General features: G+C 39.5%; 1 protein-coding gene across 2 annotated transcripts in view; it reads left to right on the top strand.

The window, feature by feature from the left end:
* LOC132381412 (histone deacetylase complex subunit SAP130-like) overlaps window positions 1–14,853 on the top strand; it is a 58,878-nt gene that overhangs the window by 15,267 nt on the left and 28,758 nt on the right. For both annotated transcript variants that reach the window (XM_059950814.1, XM_059950807.1), the window contains exons 8-13: window positions 66–216; window positions 1,477–1,567; window positions 2,960–3,064; window positions 3,727–3,868; window positions 4,752–4,879; window positions 12,894–13,202. In XM_059950814.1, coding sequence (XP_059806797.1) covers window positions 66–216; window positions 1,477–1,567; window positions 2,960–3,064; window positions 3,727–3,868; window positions 4,752–4,879; window positions 12,894–13,202 — 926 coding nt within the window. The remainder of the gene's footprint in view (window positions 1–65; window positions 217–1,476; window positions 1,568–2,959; window positions 3,065–3,726; window positions 3,869–4,751; window positions 4,880–12,893; window positions 13,203–14,853) is intronic.

The raw sequence follows: 14,853 nt of genomic DNA, 5'->3' as shown, positions 1-14,853 counted from the left end.
ATTCAGAATTTTGCAGATTTCAGTGCAAGTGGTCCCTTGTCTGAATTGTTTCTCCTTCCCTGCAGTAGACCAGCACTGACCATCCAACCTCATCCATCTGCTGCCACAATTAGTATCCAGCGTACTCAGCAGCCTCGAGACACAACTGCTCGGATCACATTGCCTTCTCACCCTGCAGTAGCTGCCCAGAAACCACAGCTCCATCCCATAACACAGGTAAAGATTTTCATTTACCATCCTGCTGTGCGACTTAGCTCCAAGGTGGCTGTCATTGTTATTAATTATCTTGTCCCAAGCCCCACCCTCTGTGGAATTGTTGCACTATGATCTGTATCAGATAAATTCTTACTGAAACTGCCACTCAAGATCAGTATGTTTAGCGTAACAAAGAACCCTCAAGACAGATTGACGTATTGTTCTTGGCCATTTTGGTGTTTAAAATAACTTGGAAATTTAGTTGGCAAGTGAGAACATTGTGAATATTTTATCTTTCATGAACTATAGTAATTGGCATTATAGTAAAGATAATGAAACAGTGTGTGTGTGTGTGTCCTTCATTGTGTTTTATTGTGTGTAATAAACAGTGTCATCACACTTGCACGATCCTGCTGTTGTTGGCAAGTTGGTGTTCATTAAGTGTTTATGTTCCTGAATCCCTGCAAGTCTGTGCTCTGGATAAGCTTGCATGAAAAATTTAAGACTGCATGTTTGTAAGCTGCGAAATTAATCACTTTTTGCATGTTCTGGAGTGTTAACACCTATTTCTGGCAGAAATCCTATTAATTGAGTAAGCTGAGTGATCACTGTTGCAATTCACCCTTGTGCTGGTGTCATTTCTCCACTGCAGTCTGCATAGTGCATACTTTGTACCTGTACAGATTGGATCAGAAGGTTGCCACATGTGATCTTTGATCAACCTCAGTAGAGTAAGGAGGATGTTGATCAGAAAACCAAGGACCATAAAAGTTAAAGGGTCCCACTTGGTCTTTGGTTTCACTGATAACACGTTGCTTTGCAGGTGCTGCACAGAGTTAGATTGCAGCATATACATTCCAACGATTGTTGTAATGGTTCAGTCACACTGCTCCAATGTGGGGGGGAGGCCACATTACCCAGCACTTTGCTGTTCAATCTTTTTCCCCTCTTCCCTGTTTTCTCTCACCTCCATAGCAGCCCAAGTGACCACTAAGAGAGCTTTTCAATAGCGCTGATCACCTTTCAGCAGTTGTAAACCCAAGCATCAGCTTATGTCTGCACACGCAAGTCAGCTTTTGAACAAAAGAAAGCCACAAATTTCTTGAAGTAAGGAAGTTTAGCATGGTTTCAGACATTAAGCTCATGATAAATCAGAAAATCAGTTTTTGGGTTCCAGTGTTCATCTCAAGATGACTATTCCTGCTGTTGGTTATGTAATTGGTAGCATCGACCAATAACTTTATCAGCTTCCAAAACCAACAAACCATTCTCTTTCAACAGAAAGCCATGTTCAGTACTGGCACACCGGTTGCTGCTGCCACTGTGGCACCTATACTTTCAACAAACTCGGTCCCTTCTACTACGGGTCAGGGTGAGTACCTGGTTTCTGTAAAATACTTGTATTCATTTTAGACTCTTAAGATAGAAAGCTGTTGACTGCTCTTCAAATGGAAGTACCCTTGATGCAGTAGTCCTGCATACATTAGACATCCTTTGCTCTCAGTTCTACTGGGTTCGTCAGTTGTACTGATGGTAGATTCTATCTAACACTAGTTCTCAATAACTACAGAAGTAACTGTATGGCTACAAAAACTGTATGTATACAAAAAACCCTATGCCTCAATTATTGAACATTTTAATTTACTTATCTTAACTGCAAGGTACCAAGGAAACACTAGCCATAACACTGAATACTGGAGTAAGTAAGTAATTCCTTGACAGCTAAAATGCTTAGCATCTAGAAAATGAATGGAAGAGTGGATTCTGGACGGTTAGTATGTTGATTGATGTTCTCTGGTTCCAGTATAGCATTCATTTCTTTAATGCTCTATGACTGCTTGCAATTTTGCGAGAATGACGTTGAAGAATTTGCAGTCGATTTGATTTAATCCACTTGAGGTAAAAGAGAAAAATGAGAACAATGCTGAGTGCAGGGACCAAAAAAATTAATGTAATGTACATTAATATTATTCTTTTAAGTTCAATGTTGTATGATTTTTGATATTTTATGCAAGTTCTTACCGTATTTGTCATTTTGTAACTAGGCATACTGTAAAGCAGATTAACAGTTTGCATGGTTAAACAGTTGTTTAACTTGTGTATCAGAGATACACAAATTCCTGCGCCTCTCAAGTAGCAAACTAATAATTTTCAAGCTATATCATCAGAGAAAATACTGAAATAATCATGAAAGATGCTGCCCAGAATGGTGATGTTCCAAACAATTTTGTGTATCAACTGCACACACAAAATGCTGGTAGAACACAACAGGCTAGGCAGCATCAGTAGGGAGAAGCGCTGTCGACGTTTCGGGCCGAGACCCCTCAACTGACTAATTTGTATCTTTTTCAGCACTTCTATTGTCTTTGTTGTATGGATAACATAATTAACTTCTTTTTAGAAATGCATTTCGATAGGGTTGTTGAAATGAAGTACATTCCTGGGAGTATTTGTAAAATGTGGTCATTAGAATCTCACTTTTTTGCATATGTAATCTATGTTGAGGAAATTATTTAAGTTTTCCTGTAATTTCAGCAAAGGAGCTGAAAACAGTGAATGCCAAAATCCTGTTGTTTTTTTTTGCTTAGAAGCCTCTCTTTGCATTAAAAGTTAAATTAATTTCTCATTTTATGTCATGACTCTGAAAACTGAATCTATTTCCTGTTGCTGTTGCTTACATGTGAGCATTTACATCTTGTGTGTTTCATTATTTGTCAGCTTTTTGATATTTCTGTTTGTAAGTACTTTTATTTTTGCTTGACAGGTGCTGTTTCCCATTCTCAAGTAACGAGCAGCACAATTGTTAACATGACAATGGCTTCTCATACACCTCATGCTCCTGTAGTCACGACATCAACTATTCCTGTTGGTGAGTGCAACCCACTATCATGGTTTCCAACTCAAATGTAACAAGAAAACTTGACTGAATTTTTTGAAAGGTGCCTGGGTTCTAATTCAGGAGTCGATACAGTGTTCAGATATTGGTGTCTTCAATCTGGACTAGGGTATTGACTACTTGAGAGCTCTTTTTCAAGGGAAAGGTGAAATACTGTTTTGTAGGACATTGTGGAAGTTGAGGTTCCTTGCAGTGTATGGCACAGTAAAGAAAACTGTCCTACCAATTAGAAAGAATTCAAGTTGAATGAAAAATCAATGGCTAGCTATAAAGTAATGTGAGTAGTAACAACCCATTAGTATTTTTTGTTCTGAACTAAGAATATATTTAAAAGGCTTATTGAAGTATTGGCAAACGGGAGCTTCTTCAGTAGCTGCTAATTATAGCAGAAAAGCAAACAAAAGTAAACCTGGAAAGCTGAAGTAAAAAGCAAGCTACTGGAAGCACTCATTAGGTCAAGTAGAATCTGTGGAGAGAGCAACAGGGTTGACATTTCTGGTTCATGAACTTTCAACGTAACTCTCTGTGGCTGCTAACTTCGATTACCCAGCAAATGTTTCTGGTTCGGGAAATTGCTGGTAGTTGGGATTGTATTTTTCCATCACTAATGTACATTCTGTTGTACTGTGTTACAGCAAAAGTTGTTCCTCAACAAATTACCCACACTTCCCCACGGATCCAGCCTGATTATACAACAGAAAGGGGGAACCTGATTTCCATACCAGGTCATAGGGCATCGCCTAACCCTGTTACCATGGAAACACGCACTGAGAACAGGTATGATGGCTTCAAGTGTCTGAGTAAATGTTAGGGGCATCAATAAAGATTTAGATTTTACGTATCCAAGTTTCCCCCATTGACTTCTACTGTCAATATCTTTATCCCATTTTGCTTCTCCATTCCACCATTTTTAATGTGTACCAATTTATTGTTGTGACAGGCTCCATGTGCTGGATGGATATTCAAATCTACCTTGTAGTATATAATAAGGGAAAATAAAATTGTTTTTGATCTGTGGTCAATGCCCATTGATCTGATGGAAAATACACTATAAATGTAAGAGTCAAGTTGATCACGACTAATGTACTTTGCCAATGACCCTAGCAAATCAGATATTAGTTATTATCTTGGCTTGTACATTATAACATCACCTATTTGAGTTATCAACCAATTTAATTTGAAGTAGCTGTTAATCTGAAACTGAAGACTAGGTTCTCCCTCATACATGCACATGGTGAGAACTGTATTGATCGCATAAAGATGCCCATATACTCCTAAAAGTGTAGTAGTGGGAACATATGTAATGCTTTTTGTCAATTAAATGCGCTAATTCTGTGTTACTAGAATGTGTCATAATTTTCCGCCAGGTGAAGCCACGTCATCTGCGCACGCATCAAGAAACATGAGATTTTTTAAAAAAGAGATACTTTGTTTATTCACTTTCACTTAAATTTCATGAGCAAATTTTATTCTGTGTCTCAAATTTTTCGGTATTGATTTGTGAATTCTGAAGGATGAATTTCCACAACCTGAATGGCTTGTTTATATATAGGAATTTGCTCAAAAGTGTAGGCATAATTTTGAATTACAAAATCAGTTTTTTTTTTACTATTGACAGAGATTAACTCAGTGTTCCCAATTTCTTTTTCATTCGGTCAAGGCAAGTTCCTGTGCAGTTCCAGTATTACCTGCCTTATCCACCGTCAGCTGCCATCTCTGGCTACCAAGCACTAGCACATACCTTTACCCCAATAACCAGTACAGTCTCCACTATTCGGCAATACCCAGGTATGAATATCTGAATTAATTCACTTGTTATAGGAATGTGTATCATGGGAAATACAGTTCAGAGTTGACTGGATAAACTGAGCAACTGGAAGGGTACCCTCTCAGGTTTTAACTGTTCTTAAGTAGCTTACTCAAAGACTAGGTTCTCCCTCATACATGCACATGGTGAGAACTGTATTGATCTCATAAAGATGCCCATATACTCCTAAAAGTGTAGTAGTGGGAACATATGTAATGCTTTTTGTCAATTAAGTGGGCTAATTCTTGAAATTCTACATGATGATTGATATTTGGCAAGTTACTCTGTATTGATATTTAATAATTATGCAATAATTTAATCTTCATTGGTTATCATAATGATAAAATAATCAGATAGTGCATAAGATGGCAGCTATTGAATGGACTGGGGTTCCAAGTTCAAAGTAAATTTAGTATCAAAGCACATGCATGTCACCATATACAACCCTGAAGTCCATTTTCTTATGGGTGTACACGGTAAATCCAAGAAACACAATTGAATCATGGAAAGACCACAGCCAGAAGGGCAGGCAAACAACCAATGTGCAAAGGCAACAAATTGTGCAATACAAAAGACAAAAAATGATACTAATAAATAAGCAATAATTATCAATAACATGAGATGAAGGGTCCTTGAAAGTGAATCCATACATTGCGAACAGTTTAGTGATGGGGCGAGTGAAGTTAATGTTATCCCCTCTGGATCAAGAGCCTGATGGTTGAGGAGTAATAACTATTCCTTAACCTGGATTCTATACCAGTTTCCCGATGGCAGGAGCGAGAAGACAGCATGGCCAAGGTGGCGGGTATCCTTGATGGATGCTTTTTTTTTCTGCAACATTGCTCTGTAAGGATATGCTCATTGGTGGGGAGGGCTTTACCTGTGATAGACTGGGATGGGTGCAGTACTTTTTTGTAGGGTTTTCTGTTCAAGGGCACTGGTGTTTCCATACCAGGCCATGATGCAAGCAGTCAATAGCTACTGCATAGCTTCAGAAGTTTGTCAAAATTTTATATGACCTGCTAAATCTTAGCAAACTTCTGAGGTTAAGTAGAGCCACTGCTATGCTTTCTTCATAATTGCGCTTGCATGCTGGGCCCAGGATAGATCTTCTGAAATGGTCGCACTGAGGAATTTAAAGTTGCTGACCCTTTCCACCTCTGGTCCCCTGATGAGAACTGGCTCATGGATCTCCAGTTTCCTCTTGCTGAAGTTAATAATCAGCTGCTTAGTCTTGGTGACATTGAGTGAGACATTGTTGTTGTGGCACCACTCAGCCAGATTTTCAATCTCCCTGCTATATGCTGACTTGTCTGCACCTTTGATTTAGCCAAAGACAGTAGTGTTGTCAACAAACTTAAATATAATTGGAGCTGCACTTAGACTCATAGTCGTAAGTATAATTAGAGCAGAGCAGAAGGTTAACCACATAGACTTGTGGTGCACCTACGCTGATGGAGATTGTGGAAGCAATGTTTTTGCCAATCCAAACTAATTAGGGTCCACAAATGAGAAAATTGAGGATCCAACATCTCAAGGAGATATTGAGACCAAAGTCTTGGAACTTGAGGGGATGATGGTACTGAATGTTGAGCTGTAGTTGATAAAGAACATCCTGATGTATGTGTCTTTACTGTCCAGATGTCCCAGGGTTGAGTAAGGAACCAATAAAATGGCATCAGCAGTGGACCAGTTGTGTCTGTAGACAAATTGGAGTGTATCCAAGTTACTTCTTAGGCAGGAGTTGATTGTTTCATCACCAACTTCTCAAAGCACTTCATCACAGTGGATGTAAGTGTTACTGTACAATAGTCATTGAGGGAGGTTAACACGTTCTTCTTAAGCACTGGTATTATTGAAGCCTGCTTGAAGTGGGTGGGAACCTCAAATGAGAAGTTAAATATATCAGTAAACACTCCAGCTGGTTAATCAGCATACATCTTTAGTACACAGCCAGGTACCCTGTCTGGGCTGGATGCCTTCCGTAGGTTCACCCTCTTGACAGAGCTCTCACTTTGGCCTTAGAGACTGAAATCACAAGGTCATCAGGAGTTGTGGGAGTTCGTGAATGTTCGAGTATAGAAGGCATTGAGATCATCTAGGTGCGAAACCTTGTTGTCACCTATGTTGCTTGGTTTTACTTTGTAAGAGGTAATGGCATTCAAGCCCAGCCACAGCTGTAGAGAATCCTTTAGTGATTCAAGTTTGGTCTGGAATTGCCACTTTGCTTTCTGGAGATCCTACCTGGATCTCTTGTATCTTACTTGGTCGCCAGGCCTGAATGCCACTGATCTGGTCCTTAGATTGTGAATCTCATGGTTCATCCAAGCCTTCTAGTTGAGGAACACTCTGAATGAGTTTGTGGGGACACACCCATCTACAACTGTCTTTATAAGGTCTGTGACAAGTGTAGTGTATTCATTCAGATCCTCTGAATCCTTGAACACTTGCCTGGTCCATTGATTCACGTCAGTCCCGCAGCCACTTCTCCGCCTCCTGAAACTACATCTTTGATATTCTTATCTCTTGGAATTTTGCTCTTTCGCCTTTACCTGTATGCAGGTAGGAGAAGGACAGCCAAGTGATTAGATTGCCCACAATGTGGTCTAGGCGTGGAACAGTAGACATTCCTTATTGTAGTATAGCAGTAGGAGAGTATGTTGGGACCCCTGGTGCTGCAGGTTATATGCTGTTGATAATTGGGCAGAAATTTCTTCAAAGTAGCCTAATTGAAGCACCCACAATGATTTGAAGTGCGTTGAGGTGGGCTGTTTTTTGTTTGCTAATGGCAGCATTCAATATCTTGAGTGCCTTGCAGAATTCTGCTTTTGGCAGAATGTAAACTGTGGTCAGGATCACGGAGGATAACTCTCTTGGTGAATAGGATGTATTTATCTTTGCTAGTGTAGGAGGCTGAGCAGTGATCCTGCAGGGGTTATAAAATTATGAGGGGCAACAACACTTACAATGCCTCATAAAAGAGGAAATTATCTAAAGGATTGAAAATTTTGTGAATTAAAAAAAAAACAGCTACTAAGCAGGAGAAGTGAGGAAAAAAAAGAAACCCATTGGAGGTACAACCCCAGAGCCATGTGTCATACAAAAAGCTTCTAAAAATAAACATCAAACTGCCAACAAGAAAAAAAGATATATAAAAAAAATTGACATTTAGATCGTGGAGGAAATCTATCAGTTAACTGAAATGATGATAATGAGCGAATGAGCTCCATCTCTTCTCAAAATCAAATAAAGGTTCAAAGGTTCGACTTCTAATTTTCTCCAAGCTAAGACACAGCATCACTTGAGAGAACCATTGTGACAAAGTAGGAGCTGATATATCCTTCCATTTCAACATGATGGCCCTCCTAGCTATCAATGTAACAAACGCAATAACATGTTGGTCAGACACAGAAATACCATGGATATTTTGAGGAATTATTCCAAAAAGCACAGTCAATTTATTAGATTGTAAGTTGATTCTGAGTTCTTTAGAAATTGTTGAAAAGACTGACTTCCAAAACTGTTTTAATATAGAACATGACCAGAACAGATAGTGTAGCTATCTCAGTTTTACATCTATCACAATACTTGTCAACATTGGGAAATATTTTAGAAAGTCTCTCCTTTGTCAAATGGTAACAATGTACAATTTTAAATTGTAAATTGTAATTTTAAATGACTAACACAGTAATCGAAGAAGAGTTAACCAGCTTCAGAATCTGTGTCCAATCCTCCCATATAAAAGTCAAATTGAGTTCCTTCTCCCAATTCTGTTTAATCTTAAGTAAAGGATGCTTATCCCATTGTAATAATAAATTATAAATTCTTCCAATAGGACCTTTCAACGAGGGGTTCATAATCATAATAGTATCTAACAAGTCAGCCTCCAATATGTAAGGAAAATTACTTAAATATTTTTGTAAAAAATGTCTAACTTGAAGATATTGTAAAAAAGTGTGAATTTGAGAGAGAATACTTATTGACTAATTGTTCAAAAGGCATCAATCTGCCTTCTTTAAATAAATCCAAAAAAGAATTAATACCTTTATTTTTCCGAAGTAAAAATATTGGATCAATCCAAGAAGGTTTAAAAAAGTAATTACGATAAATTATACTACAAAGTTTAAAGAAACAATTAAGGGCTTTGGCATTTATCGAAAGTGGTTAACTCCAAATTAGGTGTAATATGCCCCAAGCTGTTAAAGCCATGACTATCACTCCTCTTTGATTCATTTAACAGGATGTGTCTATCCCCATTTATTGCCCTTGAAAGTGGTGGTTGCTTGAATTGCTATAATCTTTTGAAGTAGTTTGAAGATTTAGACCCAACTATAACAAAGGGCACACATCATCTTGTCAGGATGATGTGAGCCTAGGAGGGGAGCTTGCAGGTATCGGTGTTCCCTTGAGAAAGAATCTTGGGGTTGCATGTAGTGACATGTATGTACTCTGATAATAAATTTTACTTTGGACATTTGAACTTTGAGAGAGAGAGGAGTGGGATTAAAATGGCATGGTGGTTATGTTACTGGAATGATAGACAAGTGCCCTGGAGGAAAATTCAAGTATGGGAGATTAAATCTTCATATGGCAGCTGTGGAATTTAAATTCTGTTAATCATCTGGAATTAAAAGGAAGTCATTTATAATGATGACCGTAAGACAACTGCATTGTAATAGAATCAATCCTATTGCTGATCGAGATTGAGAGTTTGGAAGGTGCTATCGGAGTAATCACAGCAAGTAACTACAGAGAATTTTGCAAGTGGTACAGCACATTGCCACCACTTTGCACAGCTAATGAAAGGAGTTATTTATGTCAGACTTTGATGATGGAATTGATAGTTACATGGCCAAGTTTGCAGACAATATGAAGATAGGTAGAGGAGCAGGTAGTTTTGAGGAAGGAGAGAGACCAGGAGGACTTAGGAGAATGGGCAAAGAAATGACAGATAGAATGCAGTGTCGGAAGTGTATGGTCATGCACTTTGGTAGAAGAAATAAAAGTGCAGACTGTTTTCTAAATGGAGAGAAAATTCAAGAATTTGAAGTGCAAAGGGACTTGGGAGCCCTCATGCAGGATTCCTTAAAGCTTAACTTGGTGGTTGAGTCAGTGGTGAGGAAGACTAATGCAGAGATAGCATTCATTTTGAAAGGACCAGAACATAATAAACAATGATGTCATGATGAGGCACTGGGGAGGCCTCAATTGGAGTATTGTGAGCAGTTTTAGGCTCCCTAACTAAGAAAGGATGTGTTGACATTGGAGCGGGTTCAAAGGAGGTTCAGGAAAAGGATTCTAGGATTGAAAGGCTTATCATATGAGGAGAGTTTGATGGCTCTCGGGCCTGTACTCACTGGAATTCAGAAGAATGAGGGGAGATCTCATTGAAACCTATTGAATGTTGAAGGTTTAATAGAGTGGATGTGGAGAGGATGTTTTCAATGGTGGGAAAGTTTAAGACAAGAAGACACGGCCTCAGAATAGAGGGGTGTCCTTTTAGAACAGATGAGGAGGAATATCTTTAGCCAGAGAGTGGTGGATCTGTGGAATTCTTTGGCATAGATGGCTGCGGAGGCCAAGACATGTGTAAGACAGAGGTTGATAGATTCTTGCTTAGTCAAGGTATGAAGGGATATGAGGAAAAGGCAGGAGATTGGGGCTGAGAGGGAAAATGGATCAGCTATAATGAAATGGTAGAGCAGACTCAATAGGCCAAATGGCCTAATTCTGCTCCTGTATCTTATGGTCTGTGGTCTTGTGATTTGAGGTGGTTAATTGAATACTACTAGGCTGCCTTGACCAGAATTGTGTCAAGCTTCTCTGTTGTTGGAGCTGTGCTTATCCAGGCCAGTGGAGACTTCTATCCCATTCCTGACCTGTGCTCATCCACTCATGTAACCACAATATTTGATTCTCATCAACCTCAGTATGTTAATGGTAGGGGACTTGGCAGTAGTAATGTAATTTTGGACATGGATGGTTAGACTCTCCTGTTGGAGATGATTAATCTTCAGACCATAAAGTTGCTATCAGAATAATAGGGGACTCCTAATAGTGATTAGAAACTAAGTACTGTTAGTCCGTAATATTACCTAGCCTCCAAATGGCAACCTCATTGAGGAAAGTGCTTTTATGGGAATAAGGAGCAATAGCGAGGACAAAAATTGTTGACTGTCCCGAGCTGAGGTTGTTGGTGAATTAGCTTCCTGAACTACCTCGTGCTAGATATATTCCTGTTACCTGGATTTTCCACAATGAGTCAACAGTAATCTATTTCAGATTTGGGGTGCCATGAGATTTGGAGAGGAAGTAAAGATAGTAGTGTCATTTCCAGTATGTACTACCTTTTTTGATGAAGAGAGTATGGTCTGGAGGTGTTACCAATTAAGCCTCAGTGAACTGAGTTCATTTATTTTGTGAGACAGTGCAGAATAGGTCCTTCTGACCCTTTGAGCCGTGCCCCTCATTTAAACCTGGTTTAATCATGGGACAATTTGCAATGACCAATTAACTTACCAATCAATACATCTTTGACTTTGGGGGGAAACTGGAACACCCAGAAGAAACCCATGCACTCCACTGGAAGGTCTACGAACTTCTTGGAGAGGATGCTGTGATTGAACCCTGAACTCCAACGCCCCAAGTTGTAATAGTGTTGTGGTAACCCCTATGCTACCATGGTGCCCTATTGGAATTGTATGTAATTCCATAAGCTGAAAATAAGGAGTTCACCAAGGAAGCGAAACTCTGTATGGGAAGAGCACTTAGAAAATCTTCTCAGGCGAAACGGCCTTTTACATGGGTGTTTCGTATTCTGTTCTACAGTGTGCTATCCATCATGATCACAGCACCACCCCATCCTGAAAGATATTAAAAAAAGGTCACCCAAAACCTGGAAAAACAAGACCTCTGGTGAAACATGGGGGAGTTATTCCACAGAAATGACCATCTTGAAGAAAAGGATTGCCAGTTTTCCAACAGATAGTGTTTTGCTGTTGGCTGCTGCAGGGGAATTTAGTATTTCTTTTTTGGAAAGATCCTACTCCACTTTATACTCCAGTAGCTGAGGAGTTATCCTCTGATTCCATCAAGATGCCCAATGGATGTGATTTTTCCCTGCATGACAAATTCAAAGAAAGGGTAGAAGGAAGACCATACTTTGGCTGCCTTGGAGTGTCAAGAACAGTTGACAACCAAGAAGTGTTGTAAAGAAACCTCACATGTAACAGTTCTCAGAAATTCGTACCATTATTACCATTCTAAATGTGCAACACAATAGTTTGAGCTGTGATCCCGATATCAGTGCAGACTGGGGTCAAGCCTCTGTCATAGCTCTAAGTTTCTTTGTGTATCTCTCAGAAATGCTCATCCTGCCTCTCAGCTTCCAGCTAGAGTGTAGTTAATTTACACCATCCTTTACTCAACCATACCATAAACTTATCCACCCTGAGTGAGGTGAGGTCCTGGAGCTTTCTGCCAGAAAAGCTGAATCCCATGTCTCTTTGTAAAATTAAGTTGTAATACAGTTCAGTAGCTCTAACCACAAACTGTAAATAAAAATCATTAACATTATCACACTGTCCGATGTTATTGTTGGAATTCTACCTATACTGTACATTTCTGATTCTGTTTGCCTCCAACTGACTGGAGTGATGGAGAGTGGGGCAATTGGCAGGATGCTTTTGTTTGCAAGTAATGTATAATAACTTGCTCTTTTAAGTCTAGTCATTTTGGCGTTAATAATTTAAGTATCATTGTGTTTATTTTAGTGGATAAGGGGGAGGGCAAGTTATTTTTCATAGATAAAGAGAATGTTGCGCTTATGGGGAATAAGCTTTGGTGTTGGACTAAACTGACTATTTTGTGGAGCTGGCATGGTTATGATGGCCAAATTTGCTCTTTCAATGCTATAAAATCCATAATTCTACAACACAAAGAAAAAGCAGATGTGCTGTTATTGAAGAAACCATTAATGTCCACTCTCCATCTCAGTTTCAGCACAAGCACCGAGTTCAGTGTCTGCAGCAGCGATTGCAGCACAGGCGGGTGTGGGCGTGGCTTCCACTGTCCATCTGAATCCCATGCAGCTGATGACTGTGGATACCACACACACACGTCACATTCAGGGGCTCCAGCCGGCATCAATCACTGCCCAGGGGCTACAACCTACTTCAATTGGCCCCCAAGGAATTCAGCCAGCTCCACTTGGGGCTCAGGGGATTCAGTCATCAACCATTGGTACCCAGGCTCTGCAGCCTGCATCAATCGGCCCCCAACAGACCACAGAGAACAAGCCACCAGGTAAAGGGGAAACCTGGAGGGGGGAGTTAATTTACTTGGCCATATCTCCTTGTAGCCTTGCACTCATTAGCAAGAAGATTCCTTGAAGACGCCTGCCAGTGAAGCAATTGTGGCTGAATTCTTGAAATTTTAGTTCACCCTACATTTTATTCCTGAGTTGTAATGAGGTTAAATTATTATATTTTACTCTCCATTGTAATGAGAATAGAATGATAGGTTGACATACCAAAATTATTGAAGTTGTTAAGATAAATTGTAAAGGCTTTGAAGCTGCCTTCCAGATTCTTGATACTACACACAAAATTCTGGAGGAACTCAGCAGGCCAGGCAACGTCTGTGGAAAAGAGTAAACGGTCAATTCCAGCATCTGCAGATTTTCTCTTGTCTGTGATTCAAGGTACTTGGGCTTGGTAAATGGAGGTAGAAAATACTGAAGTAAGGTGGTTGTAGAGTTTTATGAGCCTTTGATTAGACCTTGGCTCCAGCACTTGTGATGGGTATCAGATGTTTGGAAGGAAGTAGGTGCAGAGAAGCTTTACTAGAACAGCGAGAGACTTTGATTACATGAGGAAACCAAATAAACTGGGATTGTTTCCTGGACACAAAAGGTAGATTTCATAGTGTTATTAAAATTTTCTGGCAGATTTTGATTATGCAGAGGGCGAAGCTATTTCATTTGCAGGAGGATTGATAAGAGTACATAGATTGAAGGTAATTAGTAAAAATCCTAGGGAATTGATTTTTTTTAATTAAATAGTTGCCTGGAAGATGTGAGAATGGTTCTTATTAGGTTGAATATATGCTGAATAAAAGAGGTATCCTTGGTTCTTGGTGAATGTAAATATAACCGCTTTGGCTGCTCCTCAAAACCTCTTAGACCAACTTAGCACAATCTTTTGTTATTTTACTGTGTTTGATTGTAGCTAAATTAAGAGTAAAAGAATGGCTAGGGAGGGAGCAGGTCCCCTTGGAGATCAGCAAGGCTGCTGGTATCCTGAGCTGTAGGAAGGAAGTGGGAATTTTTAATTAATATTTCTCTTTGGTATTTACTGAGGAGAAAATCATGGTTGCCAAAGAGATGAAGAAAGCAAAAAGAGATGTTTTGAAGGACATTTGTATTACCAGACAAGAGTTTTTTGCAGCTTTACTGCATTTTAAGGTGGATAGATTTGCAAGGTGTGATGCAGTGCCACCTCTTACTTTGTGGGAGTCTAGAGGAGATGGTGGTCCTTGTGGAGATAACAGCTTCATTAGCCACTGGTTAAGTTCATGAAGACTGGAAGATGAGTAAAGTGGTGTCATTGTTTAAGAAGGGTAGCAAGGACAAGCCAGGAAACTACAGGCTGGTACTACAGGAGAGGTTACTGGAGGGAATTCTGAGGGACAGGATCTATCAGCATTTGGATGAATACTCTGGTTAAGAGGAGTTATCTCAGCTGTGTGTACTGGAAGACATGCTTGACGAATCTTTTAGCTTTTTGAAGAGGTAACCACAAAGCTAGTTGAATGTAGGGCAGTGGATGTTGTCTATTTAGACTTCAGCAAGATCGTACATGATAAGCTAGTCTGGATTTCAATTGGATTCAAAATTGGCTTGGAGGTAGCAAGCAGAAAATGGAGATTGAAGGTTGTTTTTCTGAATGGAAGCCAA

This window comes from Hypanus sabinus, chromosome 2, assembly GCF_030144855.1.
Source record: "Hypanus sabinus isolate sHypSab1 chromosome 2, sHypSab1.hap1, whole genome shotgun sequence".
NCBI classification, from domain to species: Eukaryota; Metazoa; Chordata; class Chondrichthyes; order Myliobatiformes; family Dasyatidae; genus Hypanus; species Hypanus sabinus.
This window is presented reverse-complemented; position numbering and strand designations above follow the sequence as displayed.